A 16850-nucleotide genomic window follows, 5' to 3' on the forward strand; every position below is an offset into this window, starting at 1 on the left:
CTTTTCATTTCCCCTAAGAACTCCATCCTGCAGGGAACCAATAGCCAGGATCAGGAGGGGAGGGAAAGAAGCTCTGGGAAGAGAGATGGCACATTAGTCTTTAAACTATTTTAATTCAGTGCTCACCATATGCCAGGCACATCTAGGTGCTTTGGACACATTACTACCCGCTTTCATCTCTCCTGGCTGATCAATGGGGGAGCAGAGCTGTCAAATGATATTGACAGCTAATCTGGACATCTAGGCTGTTCTGACATCTGCTAATAGCTCAGAATTAACCAAGTGGGGACTCTTCACCCAGAACATGAACAGCTGTTGCCATGGCTCTGGCACAGACTTCAGGCTAGAGCCTGGGACCTGCCTCAACCCTGCTGGACAGATGAGTCCCTTTTAAGCAACCCGTTCTTCCCCAAGATGCTGGTAACTGCAGCTGAGCTCCAAATACTCTCAAACCCCTCTTGGAAAAACAAGGAAGAAAGAAGGGAGAAAATGCAAAAGCGAGTATAAGGAAGAACAAAGGGAAGAGAAGGCAGGCAATCAATTCTGCGACGATACTCATTCCTTTATTATCGACTGTTAATTTGAACAGGGCTGGGCTGCAGGCTGCCGGCAGCACCAAGCTGCAGGTGCATTTCAGCTCAACAAAGAGGCCTCATCTGAAGCCAAGGAGACAGAGGGTAATGTTTTTTATATATATTTATATATTACATATGTCCTGTATAGTCATATGTATAGAGTGACAAGAATGGGCCACTGCATTAACTGTTGTCCTAAATAAAGACCATAGCAACAGACATGGAAATTTGGTCCTCATCAAGGCCCTTAACTTTGTCAATCAAATGTTTGATACATCAAAAGGGAAAGAAGAGAGACTGAGAGATCCAACCACCCCAGTGGCCCTGTTCCCAGCATATGTTACACCGAGTGTAGAGTGTCCTCTGTGGAAGTAAACACACACACAAACACACACACACATACACACGTACACAAAACCGCAGGCAGGAGCTCCTCCTCCGACACACCTCGGGCCCAGCCCTCAGACTGGGGATGGTGAAATTGGGTATTTTGTGCTCTAAGACTGTGAGGGTCAAGCGACCAGATGATGCAGAGTTGATGTGTCCAAGTGATGAATGGGAGTGACGCGTGCTGTTCATCCACAAACAAGAAAGGTCAGTGGGAAAGGCTGCTCAATGTAGGCAGGGAGTCGCCCTGTGTCCCGGCCACCTGGGGGATTTCTACACATGATTCCTGTCCCGGACACAGCCAAACCTTTGATCTGAATTCTAAGTCTCAAATAATCTCTTGGGCTCTGATGAAAAATGCTACTTCCTTGAAGGACAGGAGCAAATGGCAATTGAGTTGTCCAACCATCCAATCCAGTAACTATGGCAGAATGACAGCAACACTGAATTAAACCAAACCATAGCTCGGTCCTCAGAGTGCAACTTGAACCGTGCAGGAAGCGTTCACTTCCAGATGGAAAGAGAAGAACCAGGTAATCAGCCCCTACCCCCACTCCCACCTCCCACTCATCCAATTCAAGCAGCTCAGTCAGTTTCATGCTTTTCTCCCAATGACTAGAATCCTTATATTCTGGGAACAAGAGACTCCCACTCTTAGGACATTTTGAAATCCTAAACCACTTGTTTCTTTCATGATTACTTCTTCACTCCTCTACCAAAATACACACTTAAAAAGGTAAATCAATAAAAATCTCTCTCTCTCTCGTCTTTTTCTTTTGGTAGAAATTGACTTATTACTTGAGATACCTGGAGAAATCTTCGGAAGTCACAGAGGGAGGTGCGGAGTACTTCCCTTGGGACCAGAGTTTGCACAATGCTGAAGAAAGGATCAATTTTCAACAAAATAGAGCTCAACAAATGCGATGTGGAACAGGAGTAATAGGCAAAGCTGGCAGATTGTGCCTAGGTCTCTGACTCCTGTGCTAAATGAAGGGGAAACAGCAGATTCCGATACCTTTGTGTAGCCACAGGGAGAATGACATTGATTACTCCCACCATGACCTGGGTGGGATCCAAGCAGCTGCCAAGGAAAATGACCAAAGCAGGAAGGAGCAGTGTCTCCGAAATGGGGAGTTGGCTTGATCGCTTGTTAACCCAAGTTACTTCTCCGAGGGGACAGAAACGAAGGGACTCAGAGAAGGGACTTCCTTAGATGACTAACCGTGTTGTCTCCATTGCTGTTTCGTTTTCTGCAGGTCCGAAGCAGGCAGCAACTGGTCGGTTCACAGTTCCCATCCAAAGGTTGGGAAGGTGGCCAGGAGCAGAGTTTGGGTAAGCCATGAGTTCTTGCCAAAGCTGAAGAGCATGGGCTGTGTCGGTGAGGTCATGTAAGTCCTTGAAAAGGAGCCCAAGAGGCCAAAAGAGGTTGTCTGAGGTCCAGAAAGCAGAGTGCGGGGCTCTTTTTGCTGGGAGCATAGGCCCAACACTGCCAGGACATCTCCTGTCCTTTGTGGACAGCTAGCATTTTATCTAGTCCCAGAAAGTGCTTTGGCACTGCTCACCGTCAGCATAGGAGATGGATTACAGAGTGAGACAGGTAGAAAAAGTACTCTGTTCTCAGGCACTGGCCACCTTCCCTTCTGGGAGCAGCTGACGGGGAGGAGCTGGAAGCCTGACATGGGGGTGTCTAAGTCAGAAGGAAAGGAAGGAGGCTATGCAGTGACCACGGCAGGCTCAGGCGAGGGCATCTCCCCCCCCCCCCCCACGGCTGAGCTCCACAAATAAATAACATTAATTAAATAAAGGAGGCTAAGAAAAGCAGGCAGATGCATGGTCTGCCAGATTCTCACCCCCTCACACATACGCACACGCACATGCACACACACGCACACACACTGAGCGTCAGGTGAGATGATCCAGGGTTGGCTCCCCATCCCAGGAGGCTCTTGGGTAGGCAGCCTGACTGAAGGTGGTCACTCATGGTCTAGCACTGTTGTAGGGCGCAGAGCAGCGGAGGCCAGTGAGGCATGTGTGGTAGAGGGTGGAGGCCGCTGAGGACTCTGACACCTGCAGAGGGTAGGGATGAGGTGGGTGAGTGGGGAGGTTGGTAGACAGCAGGAAACAGAAAAGCAAGGACTTGCCTTTCCCTCATCCTGTGGCTGTAGGAACCCCTCCCTGATGATCCCAGTTATTACCCTCCCTAAGGCCTCACAGGTACAACCAAAACCTCAACCAGCCCATAGGGTTTCCATGCCTCAAGCACCCCATAGAGTCTCTGTGCCTCAACTCCCTGCCTCCTAAGTCCCTTGCCCACTCTGACCACAGTGGCACTGACCAGGACCTGGACTTTCGAACTTTAGATGTAGAAGGTCTTTCCAGAAAGCTGTCCAACCGCATGAGCCTCTCCATGTGTAGTGCACGGGGGTTTTGTTCTTGGTCCTGAGAGAATTCCATCTCAAAGACAGCTGGAGGGGACACATCCAACTCCAGAAACATTATGTTTTCAGCCTGTGGTGGGAACATCAGATAGACATGAGCAGGGGCTCTGATGATTCTTATCTCTTAGGCACTCAGTAAATATTGGGCATAGCAAAGGTGATGAGATAGGTAGAGCAAGCAGAGATTATGAGCATCACCTCCCTTGGGCTCTCGCTCCTTCCCCTCCTTCTACTTCCCAGCTTCTTACCCTGTACCTGGGGTGGGACCCCATTGCCATAGCAACCCGAGCATACTGGCTGATAGGCCTCTTGTAGCCCACGGCAGATGTTGGCCGCTTCTTCATTTGGCTGTTATTGCTGTGGGGAAGAGACTATATTAGAGCGGATTTCTTTTGAAGATGGAGAAAATGATATGAAGAATTACGTATCATTCAAAGTAGGCAGGAGGTTCTGCAGACCCTGGTTCACAGGAATTTCCTTCTCATTGTTCTGATAGAGCTGGAGAACTAAAAACTATCATAACACAAGGGAACATGTATTCCTTTACTTTTGTTTTTCCACTGTTTCCCCCCACAGTAAAAAGGTTTGATTAAGGCTGAAATAAAGAAAGGAAATCCAATCTTCTTTTAGCTTTCAGATTCATATGCTGATTCCACACACTATGCAAAATCATTGATAATTAGTGGTTCTGCTTTTTGCATTCTTCTTATTTTGTTAGCACATGCACAAAAAATGATTAAAAATCAGGCTTGAAATGCAAGGGTCCCAAAATAGCCTAAACAATCCTGAAAAAGAACAAAGTTGGAGGGCTCGCATGTCCCAGTTTCAGAACTTAATACAAAGCCTACAGTAATCAAGACTGTGTGGTACTAGCATAAGGACAGAAATATAGATCAATGGAGTGGAATTGAGAGTCTAGAAATAAATCTTTATATTTACAATCAGTTGATCTTCTTCTTTTTTTTTTTAATTTTTATTTATTTATGATAGTCACAGAGAGAGAGAGAGGCAGAGACACAGGCAGAGGGAGAAGCAGGCTCCTTGCACCGAGAGCCTGACATGGGACTCGATCCCGGGTCTCCAGGATCGCGCCCTGGGCCAAAGGCAAGCGCCAAACCACTGCGCCACCCAGGGATCCCCAATCAGTTGATTTTCTATATGGACACCATGAACACTTAATGGGGAATGAACAGTCTCTTCAACAAATGGTACTGAGACAATTAATTGGATATCCACAGGCAAAAAAAATGAAGTTGGATCCTTACCTTGTATCATATATAAAAATTAACTCAAAATAGATCACAGGCTTACATGTAAGAGCTAAAACTATAAAACTCTTAGAATGACAGAAGTAAATCTTCATGACCCTAGATCAGGTCTCTTGGATATGATATCAAAAGCTAAAGCAACCAAAGAAAAAATAGATAAACAGGATTTCACTGAAACTAAAAACTTTTGGGGCCCCTGATTACTTAGTTGGTTAAGTATCCATCTCTTGATTTTGGCTGAAGTCATGATCTTCAGGTCTCAAGATTGAGCCCTTCATTGGGCTCCACACTCAGTGTGGAGTCTGCTTAAGATTCTCTTTCCCTCACCCTCTGCCCCTCCCCCTACTTGCACTCTCTCCCTTTTCTCTCTAAATAAATAAATATTTTTTAAAAGTTTGTGCTTCAAAGGACATCAGAAAGAAAGTGCAAAGATGGGATCCTTGGGTGGCTCAGTGGTTTAGTGCCTGCCTTTGGCCCAGGGTGTGATCCTGGAGTCCCGGGATTTGAGTCCCACATCGGGGTCCTTGCATGGAGCCTGCTTCTCCCTCTGCCTGTGTCTCTGCCTCTCTCTGTGTGTGTGTCTCTTGTGAATAAATATAAAATCTTAAAAAAAAAAGTGCAAAGATAATCTAGAAAGTGGAAGAGTTTATTTGCAAGTCACATATGTGATAAGGGACTTGTATCTCAAATATATAAAGAACTCTCACAGGGGATGCCTGGGTGGCTCAGCAGTTGAGCATCTGCCTTCAGCTCAGGGCATGATCTTGGAGACCTGGGATGGAGTCCCACATTGGGCTCCCTGCATGGAACCTGCTTCTCTGCCTCTCTCTCTCTGTCTCTCATGAATAAATAAATAAAAAATCTTAAAAAAAATAAATAACTTTCACAAATCAACAATCAAAAGACAAACAACCCAATTTAAAAATGGATGAAGGATCTGAATAGACATTTCCCCAAAGAATATATTATACAAATGGGCAATAAGCACTTGAAAGATGTTCAACATCTTTACCAAAATGTATCTCAAAACCACAATGAGATACCACTTCACATCTACTAGGATGACTATAATCAAAGAAGACAGATGTTGGTGAGGATATAGAGAAATTGGAACTTTCATACATTTCATACATTGTTGGAGGGAATGGTTTGGCCAAGTTGGAAAGAGTTTATCAGTTCTTCAAAAAGTTAATAAATAATAGAGTTTTCATATTATCCAGCATCTCCACTACTCAATATATAGTCAAGAGAATCAAAAACATATGCCAAGGTAAAAGTTGTACATGAACGTTCATAGTAGCATTATTCCTAATAGCCGAAAAGTAGAAACAATGCCCATCAACTAATAAATGAATAACTATGTCATATTCAAAAAATGGAATATTATTCAGCAATAAAAAGGTAAAAAGGAATTTAGTACTGATAAATGCTACAACATGGATGGGCCCTGAAAATATTTTGCTAAGTGAAAGAGAGACATAAAAGACTCATAAAAGACTTATTGTATGATTCCATTTATATGAAGCATCTAGAAGAGGCAAATCCACAGAGACAAAAGGTAGAGTGGTGATTGCCCTAAGCTAGAGGCATTGGGGAGAGTGAGGAGGGACTGCTAATGGGTTGGGGCTTTCTTTTTGGAGTGATAAAAATGTTCTGGAATTAGACAGTGGTGTCTATACAACTTTGTGAACATACTAACATCCACTGAACTATACACTTTTACTGTTGAATTTTATAATGTGAACATGTCAATTAATTAAAAAAAAAAACAACTCAGGTGTGGCTCTAAAAAAGTGCATATGCTTTTTTTTTTCTTTTCTTTTTTTTTTTTAAGTGCATATGCTTTGACCCAAACTCCCACTTCTAGAAATTTCCCTAAGGAAATAATCAGAGATGGGGACATTTACATGCAAGGATGTTTGCTGCAAAATCACTTACAATTGTAAAGCACTATAAGCAACCCAGATGTGCAAGGATAGGAACCAAAGTATTAGTCAGCTATGTGAATATGATGCAGTTGTTAAAATCATGTAGTTCCATGTCACATGAAAAGATTACCACGATGCAATAAAAAAAAAAGCAAACAAAAGGATGAAGATTCTCTTCGTTTTTAAAGAGAGGGAGAGAGGAGGGTGGGGAGGGGCAGAGAAAGAGGGAGAGAGATAAACTCAAGCGGGCTCTACACCCAGAGTGGAGCCCCAAGTGGGGCTTGATCTCATAATCCTGAGATCATGACCTGAGCAAAAATCAAGAGTTGGATGCTTAGCTACCCAGGCGCCCCACTTTTTTTTAAAAAAGGATTTTATTTATTTATTCATGAGACACACAGAGAGAGAGGCAGAGACACAGGCAGAGGGAGAAGCAGGCTCCATGCAGGGAGCCTGACGTCCCGTGTCTCCAGGATCACGCCATGGGCTGAAGGCAGTGCTAAACCACTGAGCCACCCAGGCTGCCCTGTTTTGTTTTTAAAGAAATGTGTATGGATGTGTGTATATGCTTAGAAAAAAGTCTGGGTATTCAACAAAATGTAAATAGTTATGGTCTTTGGATGGTGTGATTACAGGTGACTTTTGTCATCTTTATGCCCTTCTGCAAAATCTTAACTTTTTAATAAAAAAAATGTATTACTTTATATCTAATTATCTCGGACATTTAGTGAAGTACAGAAAATAATATAGATATGTACACCTACCATTTGGCCTTGTCAAATCATCTGTGTAACATTTTGTTATGCTTACTCTAAATCTTTTTTTAAGAAATAAACTGTAGGGGCACCTGGGTGGCTCAGATGGTTAAGCATCTGCCCCTGGCTCAGGTCATGATCCCAGGGTCCTGGGATGGAGCCGCACATTGGGCTACCTGCTCAGCAGGGAGCCTGCTTCTCCCTTTCCCTCTGTCTGCCCCCCCTGCTTGTGCTCTCTTGCACTCTCTCTCAAATAAATAAATAAAATCTTAAAAAAAAAAAAAGAGATCTAAAATGTAAAAAAGCTGACTAGCTTTTAAGACTCCTATCTCTTCCTCCCCAGAGTTACTCTCTTGAATCTGGTGCTAAGCAATGCAGTGCATGTTTTTATCATTATTTATGTATGTGGATATACATAAACAATATACATGGGTATCTGTATGCCTGTTTCTAAAATCTGAACAGTGGGTGTACATGCTGCATTTTTGTGTGTTCAACAAACCTTTTTTTTTTTTTACAAAAAAGATTTTATGTATTCATGAGAGACAGAGAGAGAGAGAGAGAGAGAGAGGCAAAGACACAGGCAGAGGGAGAAGTATGCTCCATGCAGGGAGCCCAATGTGGGACTCAATCCCAGGACCCCAGGATCCCAGGATCACACCCTGGGCTGAAGGCAGGCACTAAACCACTGAGCCACCCAGGGATCCCCAACGAACATTTTTTTAAATTTTAGATTTATCCATGCATGTCTAGATCAGATTTATTAAAGTTTACTTATACTATCTTAAAGGTTGCGATATAACATCATATATATGTGTATAAATATATATATAATATTCTCTTGTTGATGGACATCTAGGTTGATTCCTTTTTTGTTTGTTTTTTACAATATTTAATTTATTTATTTGAAACAGTGAGTGAGAGAGAGAGAGCGCACAAGCTTTAGGAGAGGGAGAAGGAGGAGCAGACTCCCCGAGGAGTAGGGAGCCTAATGCGGGGCTCGATCCCAGGACCTGGGGATCATGAGTTGAGCTGAAGGCAGATGCTTAACTGACTGAACCACCCAGGTGCCCCGACTGTGAACATTTCTGTACAGGTATTTTCAAGTACATATTCAACAGTTCCCCTGGAGTATATACCCAGGAATGGAATGGTTCCATGGCAGCGTATATGATTTTCCACTTTACTAGATATTGCCAAATTGCTTTTCAAAATGGTCACACCTATGAAAGCTTCCAATGAGGGACCCCTGGGTGGTTCAGCGGTTTGGTGCCTGCCTTCGGCCTAGGCTGTGATCCTGGAGTCCTGATATTGAGTCCCGCATCGGGCTCCCTGCATGGAGCCTGCTCTTCTCCCTCTGCCTGTGCCTCTGTTTCTCTCTCTGTGTCTCTCATGAATAAATAAATAAAATCTTAAAAAAAAAAAAAAGACAGAAAGCTTCCAATGCTCTCTATCCTAGCCACCTCACAATATGACAGACTTCTTATTTCTAGCAGTTTGGTGGGTGTGGGGTATTAACTTTTATTATTCAAAACAAAGACAAAAGAAATCAAGAAAGTATTTCCATTAAAACAAAATAATACAAGTTTTGGAGTAAGACATAGCTGAGTTTGAATGTGGGCTCTGCCCCTGAAAGCTTCGTTACCTTGGGAGGTGGCTTAATACCTGAGACTCAGCTATCTCCTCCCTGCTACCCACAACTGCTGAGATTAAGCAAGATAAGCCCTTAGCACAGCTCACAGCAGAGGCTCAACACATGGCAGCTGTGATGATTATTTAGTCTCAATCCATTTTGCTAATTTCAAGCAGGGATACAAAGGAGCAATGAAAAAAATAAAAAAGCCAAAAGGCAGACAGAAGACAGAAGAAACAGGCCGAGTAATTCATAGACAGGACATCCTGTCCTTGTCCAGTAGAACAAGCAGTGTAGGAGCTGACTGCAACAAGGCCTGCCTTCTGCGGCAGAGTAAGGAGAAGGGACATTCTTGTGGTTCATTTTATCAAGCGTATAAAAGAGGGCCAGAGCCTACCTAGGGGTCCCTTCTGACCTCACTTTATGGATAAAAGCAGAGAATGATGAAATCATAGGAGCCCCAGCTCCCTCTGTGGCTGTGTGGCCCCAGGCGGGGGGGCTGGGGGAGGGGGTTGGGGAACAGCGAGGCTGTGGATGTGTGCAGCAGCAGCTCCATGACGGCTCAAGGGCAGAGGACAAAAATTGGTAACATAACCCCTTATCGTGTATGAGGTGCGTCAACACATCCCATTTGAATTTTGCGACAACCTCCCGAGGTGTAGTCAAGGGCAGGCCAGGAGCCCCAGGCTCAGGCAAGCAAAATGCCTTTTGTGCCTATGGTTGAACAATGAAGGAAGACACTGGGAACTGGACCTTCCCAAATACTCTTTTTAGGATGCTGTACTGTCTCTCAGAGAACCTGGGAACAGGCTGGGGCTGGGAGCGTCTTGAAGGCTGTGAGCTCTGGGAATAGGACAGGGGGACAGGGTTGGGCAAGCAGAGCAGTGTGGATCACTGTGAATTGGCAGCCTGACCCAATAAAGACGCCAGGGCTATTCTGGGTGGCATGCGGGAAGAAGGGGTTGGGGGAGGGGAGTCTGTAACTGGGACACCAAACGTCCCATCTATTCCCTCTTCTGCCCCAGGCCTACTTTCCATGATTGATCCCTCTTAGTAAAGCAGGTTGTGGCTGACAGACTGGAGCAGGGGCCTGCCTCTGCATGTGGCCGCCCCTCCCAGCAGAGACCCACAATAACTACCTGCCCAGTAGATCCTAGGAATTGTCATATGACCCCTCCTCTATATGACTATTACTATCCCAGTATTTTTTTCCCCTTAATATTAAAAAGTTATCTCTCAGCTCTGTCTTAGGGGCTGACCCCAATCTCATGATCAGCTGTCGTATCCCCTTCTTTTCCTCTTCTTTGGTGCTGAAAATCAGAATCCAACATCATAGGGTGAGTTTTCTTTTAAGGTCTTTCCCAATCATCTGCCACAGCAAATCTGACTTGTCTCTGCGATCTGGTCCCTCTATCCCCGCAGGCCACCCTGAAGCGTTCTCCTGTATGTCTACTTACTTTTTTTTATTTTTTTAATTATTTATTTTAGAGAGAGAAAGCACGAGGGAGGAGCAGATGGAGAGGGAGAGAGAAAATCCTCGAGCAGATTCCCTGCTGAGGGTAGAGTGAGCTGGATCTCAGAACCTTGAGATCATGACCTGAGCCGAAATCCAGAGTCAGATGCTTAACCTACTGAGCCACCCAGGCGTCCCTCTGCTTACTCTACTCTTTCCCTCGATGCAGCCCTACCTGCCTGGGGGCAGCTGGAATTTCTCCCTGTTTTAGATCCAACTCAGTTGTCACAGATCTGTGAATAAAGCTAGGGACTCAACCCAGAGCTGAGAATGTTCTTACTGGGATCAACTTTGCCTGTATAATGAAACAAGTTTATCTATATATATTTTTTTAAAAGATTTTATTTATTTATTCATGATAGACACACAGACAGAGAGAGAGAGAGAGAGAGAGAGAGAGAGAAAGAGAGAGAGAGAGGCAGAGAGAGAAGCAGGCTCCATGCAGGGAGCCCGACGTGGGACTCGATCCCTGGTCTCCAGGATTGTGCCCTGGGCCAAAAGCAGGCGCTAAACCACTGCGTCACCCAGGGATCCCCAAGTTTATCTATCTTGATTCTATTTAGAGCAAGGAATGCTCCCTCTCTAAACTTGGAGATAGCTTGAATAAAAAAAATCAGAATTTGAGACAAAAACAGTAAACCAAACTGTCCTTTTCCGGCACTTCTATGGGATGAAGGCAAATTGGCTTCTCTTGCATCCCTGTAATTATAATATTGGCTCATTAGTATGATTGCAACCATTCATTGATCATCTCCTCTGTGGCCTGGAGCCTCCCACGCATTAGCCCATTTCAACCTCAATAATCCTGCAGGGTACATTTACTATCCCACCTTACAGGTGAAGAAATTTGTGGGGTGCCTGAGTGGTTCAGTTAGTTAAGTGTCTGCCTTTGGCTCAGGTCATGATCCCGGGGTCCTAAGACAGAGCCCCACATCGGGCTTCCTGCTCAGTGAGGAGTCTGTTCCTCCCTCTCTTTCTCTGCTTCTCCCCCACTCGTGCTCTCTTTCTTGCTCACTCTCTCTCAAATAAATAACATCTTAAAAAAAAAAATACAGGTGAAGAAATTTGGGTTCAGTGAGGTTAAAAAGCTTTCCAGGGCAGCCCAGGTGGCTCAACAGTTTAGCACCGCCTTCAACCCAGGGTGTGATCCTGGAGCACCGGGATAGAGTCCCACATCGGGTTCCCTGCATGGAGCCTGCTTCTCCCTCTACCTGTGTCTCTGCCTCTCTCTGTCTCTGTGTCTTTCATGAATAAATAAATAAAATCTTAAAAACAAAACAAACAACTTTTTCCAGAGGTGCCTGAGTGGCTCAGTTGGTTAAGTGGCCAATCTTGATTTTGGTCTCAGGTCATGATTCAGGGTCTTTAGGATTGAGCACAGTAGGGTCATGGCTTCAGTGGAGATCTGCTTGTCCCTCTGCCCCAACCCCATCCCAACTCATGCTTCTCTCCTAATAAAATAAAATCACTCTTAAAGAAAACAACCTTTCCAGGCCACACGTCATGGAGGATAGGGAACTCGGAATTCAGAATGTTCTTAAATCCAGGCAGGCACGGTTGGCGCAGCGGCTTAGCGCCGGCCTGTAAGCCAGGGCGTGATCCTGTGAGACCCCGGATGAGGTCCATGTCAGGTTTGTCTGGTGCCTGTTCTCCTTGCTGTGCCTTGCCTCTTCTTTCTGTCTTATGAATAAAAAAAAAAAAAAAAAAGAATGTTTACATCCAAAGTCAGTGTCTTTATACAGCACCACGATGCTTTTAAAAGAATCTAGGGGGATCTGGTGGCTCAGCAGTTTCGCGCTGCTTTGGCCCAGGGCGCGTCTGGAGTCCGGGATCAAGTCCTGCTTCGGGCTCTGGCATGAGCTGCTTCTCCTCTCTGTGTCTCTGCTCTCTTCTCTTATGTCGATCATAAAATAAAAAATAAATAATTATTTAAAAAAAAGAATCTAGGGTGCTTACCAAGGGCCAAGGCTAAAGTTACCAAAAGAATTTTGTGAACTAAGACCTAAATGGCTATAGACATTGTAAATATTACCTAGAAGGACAATTTTGTCTAAATACATGAAAAAATAAACTAAAATTTGCGAAACTAAACATAAAGTTTATATTTGTAGAGTAGTTTTTCTGGAGCTGGTTGAAAAGGTCTTTCTTTTAATAAGATTTTATTTATTTATTTCAGAGAGGCGAGAGAGGTGGGGGGTGAGGGAGGATAGCTAGGCTAAGTAGGGAGCCAGTGTGGGGCTCACCCAGGATATGACCTGGCAAAGACAGCATTAACCTACTGAGCAACCAGGTGCCCACATAATGGATTTTCAAAGTGACTTTAATACCAAATTGTTGTGATGGTTTAAGGCTGTGTTATCAACTAGTTGTGTTCACAGCGCTAGGCGAGGAAAAAAAAAGGGGGTTTTACCCTTCCAAAGATAATATATGGAGTATTTCAAGAGTTGACTGGCAGGGCGCCTGGGTGGCTCTTGGTTTCAGCTCAGGTCAGGATTATGGTTGTTTAAGACCAAGCCCTGTATAAAGGGCTTTTGCATGGGGCTGGAGTGCTTAAGCTTTTCTCTCTTTTTCTCTTGCTTGCATGTATCTCACTCTCTGAACCAAAACCAAAACGAACAACAATCCTGCAGGCTGCGGGGGCCAACTCTGTTAAGTTGCATATGTAGAATGATTCTTCCAGAAGTTCTGAGAAAAGACCATATTACTAGGTCAGCCAGTGAGAGTCTTTGAAAAATGATCAGTTTTCCGGCTTTCAGGTGGAAGGAAAACACTGAAACTTTCTTTGCATTACCTTCCTTTGGAAAGATGGTTAGGAGGGAGGGTAAGACTTAATGGAGAGACAGATGTGGGAAAGAAGATAAGGCAACTAAGCTTCATGCCCTGCAAACCCTTTGCAGGTATTAAAGGCACACGAAGCGCATGTCCAGGGTACAGATTCCCCTACTCCCGCAGAGAGAGAGATGAGGGGATAGGAAAAGTCAACAGTGAAGAGTAAGCAAAGAGTCAATTTCGATTTTGGTGGATTTCATTTTATTTATTTATTTTTTTTTTTATTTATTTTATGCTAGTACCCCCAGAGCGAGAGAGAGAGCAGGGACACGGCCGAGGGAGAGCAGGCTCATGCATCGGAGCCGAGTGGGCTTCGTTGGAGTTCCAGATGGCTGGGCAAAGGAGGGCCAAAACGCTGCGCACCAGGGATCCTTTTTTTTTCTTTTTTTAATTTTTATTAATTTTATGATAGTCACACACAAGAGAGAGAGTGAGAGGCAGAAGACACAGGCCGAGGGAGAGATTTCTTTTTTTTAATAGTATGATTGGTATCTATTTTAAAAATGATTTAAAAGTATACTTTTAAGATAGCTGTTTTAATTTTATTGAATTACATTTTTTTCTTTTTTAGGATTTTATTTATTTATTCATGAGGAACACACTGAAAGAGGCAGAGACAAAGGCAGAGGGGAGCAGGTATGCCGGGAGCTGTGGGACTCGATCCAGGTTTCAGGAAGCCCTGGGCGGCCGGCGGCGAAAGCGCACTGAGCACTGAGTGCCCCATTTATTTCTTTTTAAAATATTTTATTTATTTATTTGAGAGAGAGAGCAGCAGAGGGAGGAGAAGAGATTCCCTTTTGAGTGGAGAGCCCTACTTGGGGTTTGATCCCAGGACCCTGAGATCATGACCTGAGCTGAAGGTAGCCGCTTAACCAACCAACCACCTAGGTGCCCCACCTGTTTTAATTTTAAAAATCTGTGAATGATGGATCCCTGGGTGGCGCAGCGGTTTGGCGCCTGCCTTTGGCCCAGGGCGCGATCCTGGAGACCCGGGATCGAATCCCACATCAGGCTCCCGGTGCATGGAGCCTGCTTCTCCCTCTGCCTATGTCTCTGCCTCTCTCTCTCTCTGTATGACTATCATAAATTAAAAAAAAAAATTAAAAAAAAAATCTGTGAATGAGGGGATCCCTGGGTGGCTCAGCGGTTTAGTGCCTGCCTTCAGTCCAGGGTATGATCCTGGAGTTCCGGGATCAGGTCCCACATCGGGCTCCCTGCATGGAGCCTGCTTCTCCCTCTGCCTGTGTCTCTGCCTCTCTCTCCCTCTCTCTGTGTATCTCATGAATAAATAAATAAAATCTTAAAAAAAAAATCTGTGAATGAGGGCAGCCCCGGTGGCGCAGCGGTTTAGCGCCGCCTGCAGCCCGGGGTTTGATCCTGGGGACCCTGGATCGAGTCCCACGTCAGGCTCCCTGTATGGAGCCTGCTTCTCCCTCTGCCTGTGCCTCTGCCCCCCCCCTCTCTGTGTCTCTATGAATAAATAAATAAAATCTTAAAAAAATAAAATAAATAAAAATCTGTGAATGATTTTTTGGTGTATGCCAACTATTCAGAGAAATGGATAAACTGAAGCACGAAACTACAAATCTCCAATTAAGATCTCTTCTCAGTTCCAGATTAAAGGAGAACCATGAGGCATTGCCTCTAAATGCCATGCACCAGCTCAGGTCAAGAGGACGGAAGTTGCCTTCAGGGACACTATTCGGATAACTGGCTCAACCTGAATATTGCCTATATAATAGTACTGTGTCTATATAAGATTTTCTGAATTTGATCATTGAATTATAGTTATGGGAGAGAATGTCCTCATTCTTAGAAAATGCAGGTAAAGGATCAAAATGTCTGCAACTTAATCTCAAATGGTTAGGCGATGGGGAATTAATAAAGCAGAGTGTGGTGGGACAGCCCAGGTAGCTCAGTGGTTTGGCGCCGCCTTCAGCCCAGGGCCTGATCCTGGAGACCCAGGATTGAGTCTCACGTCGGGCTCCCTGAATGGAGCCTGCCTCTCTCTCTCTGTCTCTCATGAATTAAAAAAAAAAAGCAGGGTGTGGCAAAACATCAATATCCAGTGAGTTTTGATGAAGGGTATATGGGAAATCTTTGCACTGTTCTTGCAATGCTTATTTTTTAAAATAAAAAGTTAAAAAAACACATGCCTTCTTAGAGCCTCTCATCCCATCTCTATCTAGTGTAAAGAAATTCCTCCACCTGCAAACTTTTTTTTTTTTTTTTCAAAAATTTTATTTTTGGGACGCCTGAGTGGCTCAGCAGTTGAGTATCTGCCTTTGGCTCAGGGCGTGATCCCAGAGTTCTGGGATCAAGTCCCACATCAGGCTTCTTGCTTGGAGCCTGCTTCTCTCTCTCCCTGTGTCTCTGCCTCTCTCTCTGTGTCTCTGATGAATAAATAAATAAAATCTTTAAAAAAAATTATCTTGGGGGGCACCTGGTTGGCTCAGTGTGTTATGTGGCTGACTTCAGCTCAGGTCATGATTTCAGGGTCCTGGGATTGAGCTCTGCATTCAGCAGGGAATCTGCTTCCTCTCTTTCTCTCCCTCTGCCCCTCACCCCACCTGTGCTTTCTCAAATAAATAAATAAAATCTTAAAAAAAATTTTTTTAAAGATTTTATTATTCATTCATGAGAGACATACAGAGAGAGAGAGAGAGAGAGAGAGGCAGAGACACAGGCAGAGGGAGAAGCAGGCTCTATGCAGGAAGCCTGAAGTGGGACTCGATCCTTGGTCTCCAGGATCAGGCCCTGGGCTGAAGGTGGCGCTAAACCGCTCAGCCACCTGGGCTGCCCTAAAAATTTTTTTAAAGTAATCTCTATACCCAACATGGGGCTCAGACCCACCACCCCAAGATCAAGGTCAAGAGTGACACACTCTACCGGCTGAGCCAGCCAGGCACCCTCACAAAATTTCAATTGAAGAACTTTTCTGAGTACAAAATCAATAACCTTAACAGACCAGAAGCCTCACCAGCATCTCCCTCCAGCAAAGGGCACTAGAATAGTGGCTTTCAAGCCTGGCTTCCCTTGCAGAATCACTTGGAAGCTTTTACTAAGGTCCAAAGTGACATCATTGAAAAGTCCTCTACTCGTGAACTTGCCACTTATATAGTGTCAGCTTGGGCAGGGTCAGCCTTTTGACTAAGTAGGCATCTGATGCTCCAGGGAGAAGCCACAGACCCACCCAGCTTTGGGGAGAACCTTGTGCTATCTCGGCCTTAACGTTCCTAAGATAGAGAGAGCAAAGAAGCTCCAGGGAAGTGCTTTGGTATCCAGCCTCCTGGACACCTCTGTAGCCAGATTTTTCAATTCAGGGGCAGCGGTTCCGCTGAGGGAGGCAGTCCCTCTGCTGGGTTTGAGTATCGTCTCATTCTCCGTGGCCACCAGCAGAGGGAGCTACACGCCCAGCCAGTGGATGCAAACTATACCCACGCAGGAGGCTCTATGGAAACAGGTGGAAATGCTGAATCACCACCAATGCTCAATCACCAGCTCAATGTTGAGCTGTGCGAGGT

At 44.8% G+C, this 16850-nt stretch overlaps 1 protein-coding gene across 1 annotated transcript in view; it reads right to left on the minus strand.

Annotated features, from left to right (window-relative positions):
• Positions 1-541: 541 nt before the first annotated feature.
• KIF3C (kinesin family member 3C) overlaps positions 542-16850 on the minus strand; it is a 38853-nt gene continuing 22544 nt past the window's right edge. Inside the window, exons 6-8 of the mRNA XM_055327490.1 lie at positions 3649-3757; positions 3298-3470; positions 542-3029 (exon numbers count right to left, since the gene is read on the minus strand). Of these exons, the coding sequence (XP_055183465.1) occupies positions 2936-3029; positions 3298-3470; positions 3649-3757 (376 nt within the window). The 3' untranslated portion in view covers positions 542-2935. The remainder of the gene's footprint in view (positions 3030-3297; positions 3471-3648; positions 3758-16850) is intronic.

Source organism: Nyctereutes procyonoides, unplaced genomic scaffold (genome assembly GCF_905146905.1).
Source record: "Nyctereutes procyonoides isolate TBG_1078 unplaced genomic scaffold, NYPRO_anot_genome, whole genome shotgun sequence".
Classification (NCBI taxonomy): domain Eukaryota; kingdom Metazoa; phylum Chordata; class Mammalia; order Carnivora; family Canidae; genus Nyctereutes; species Nyctereutes procyonoides.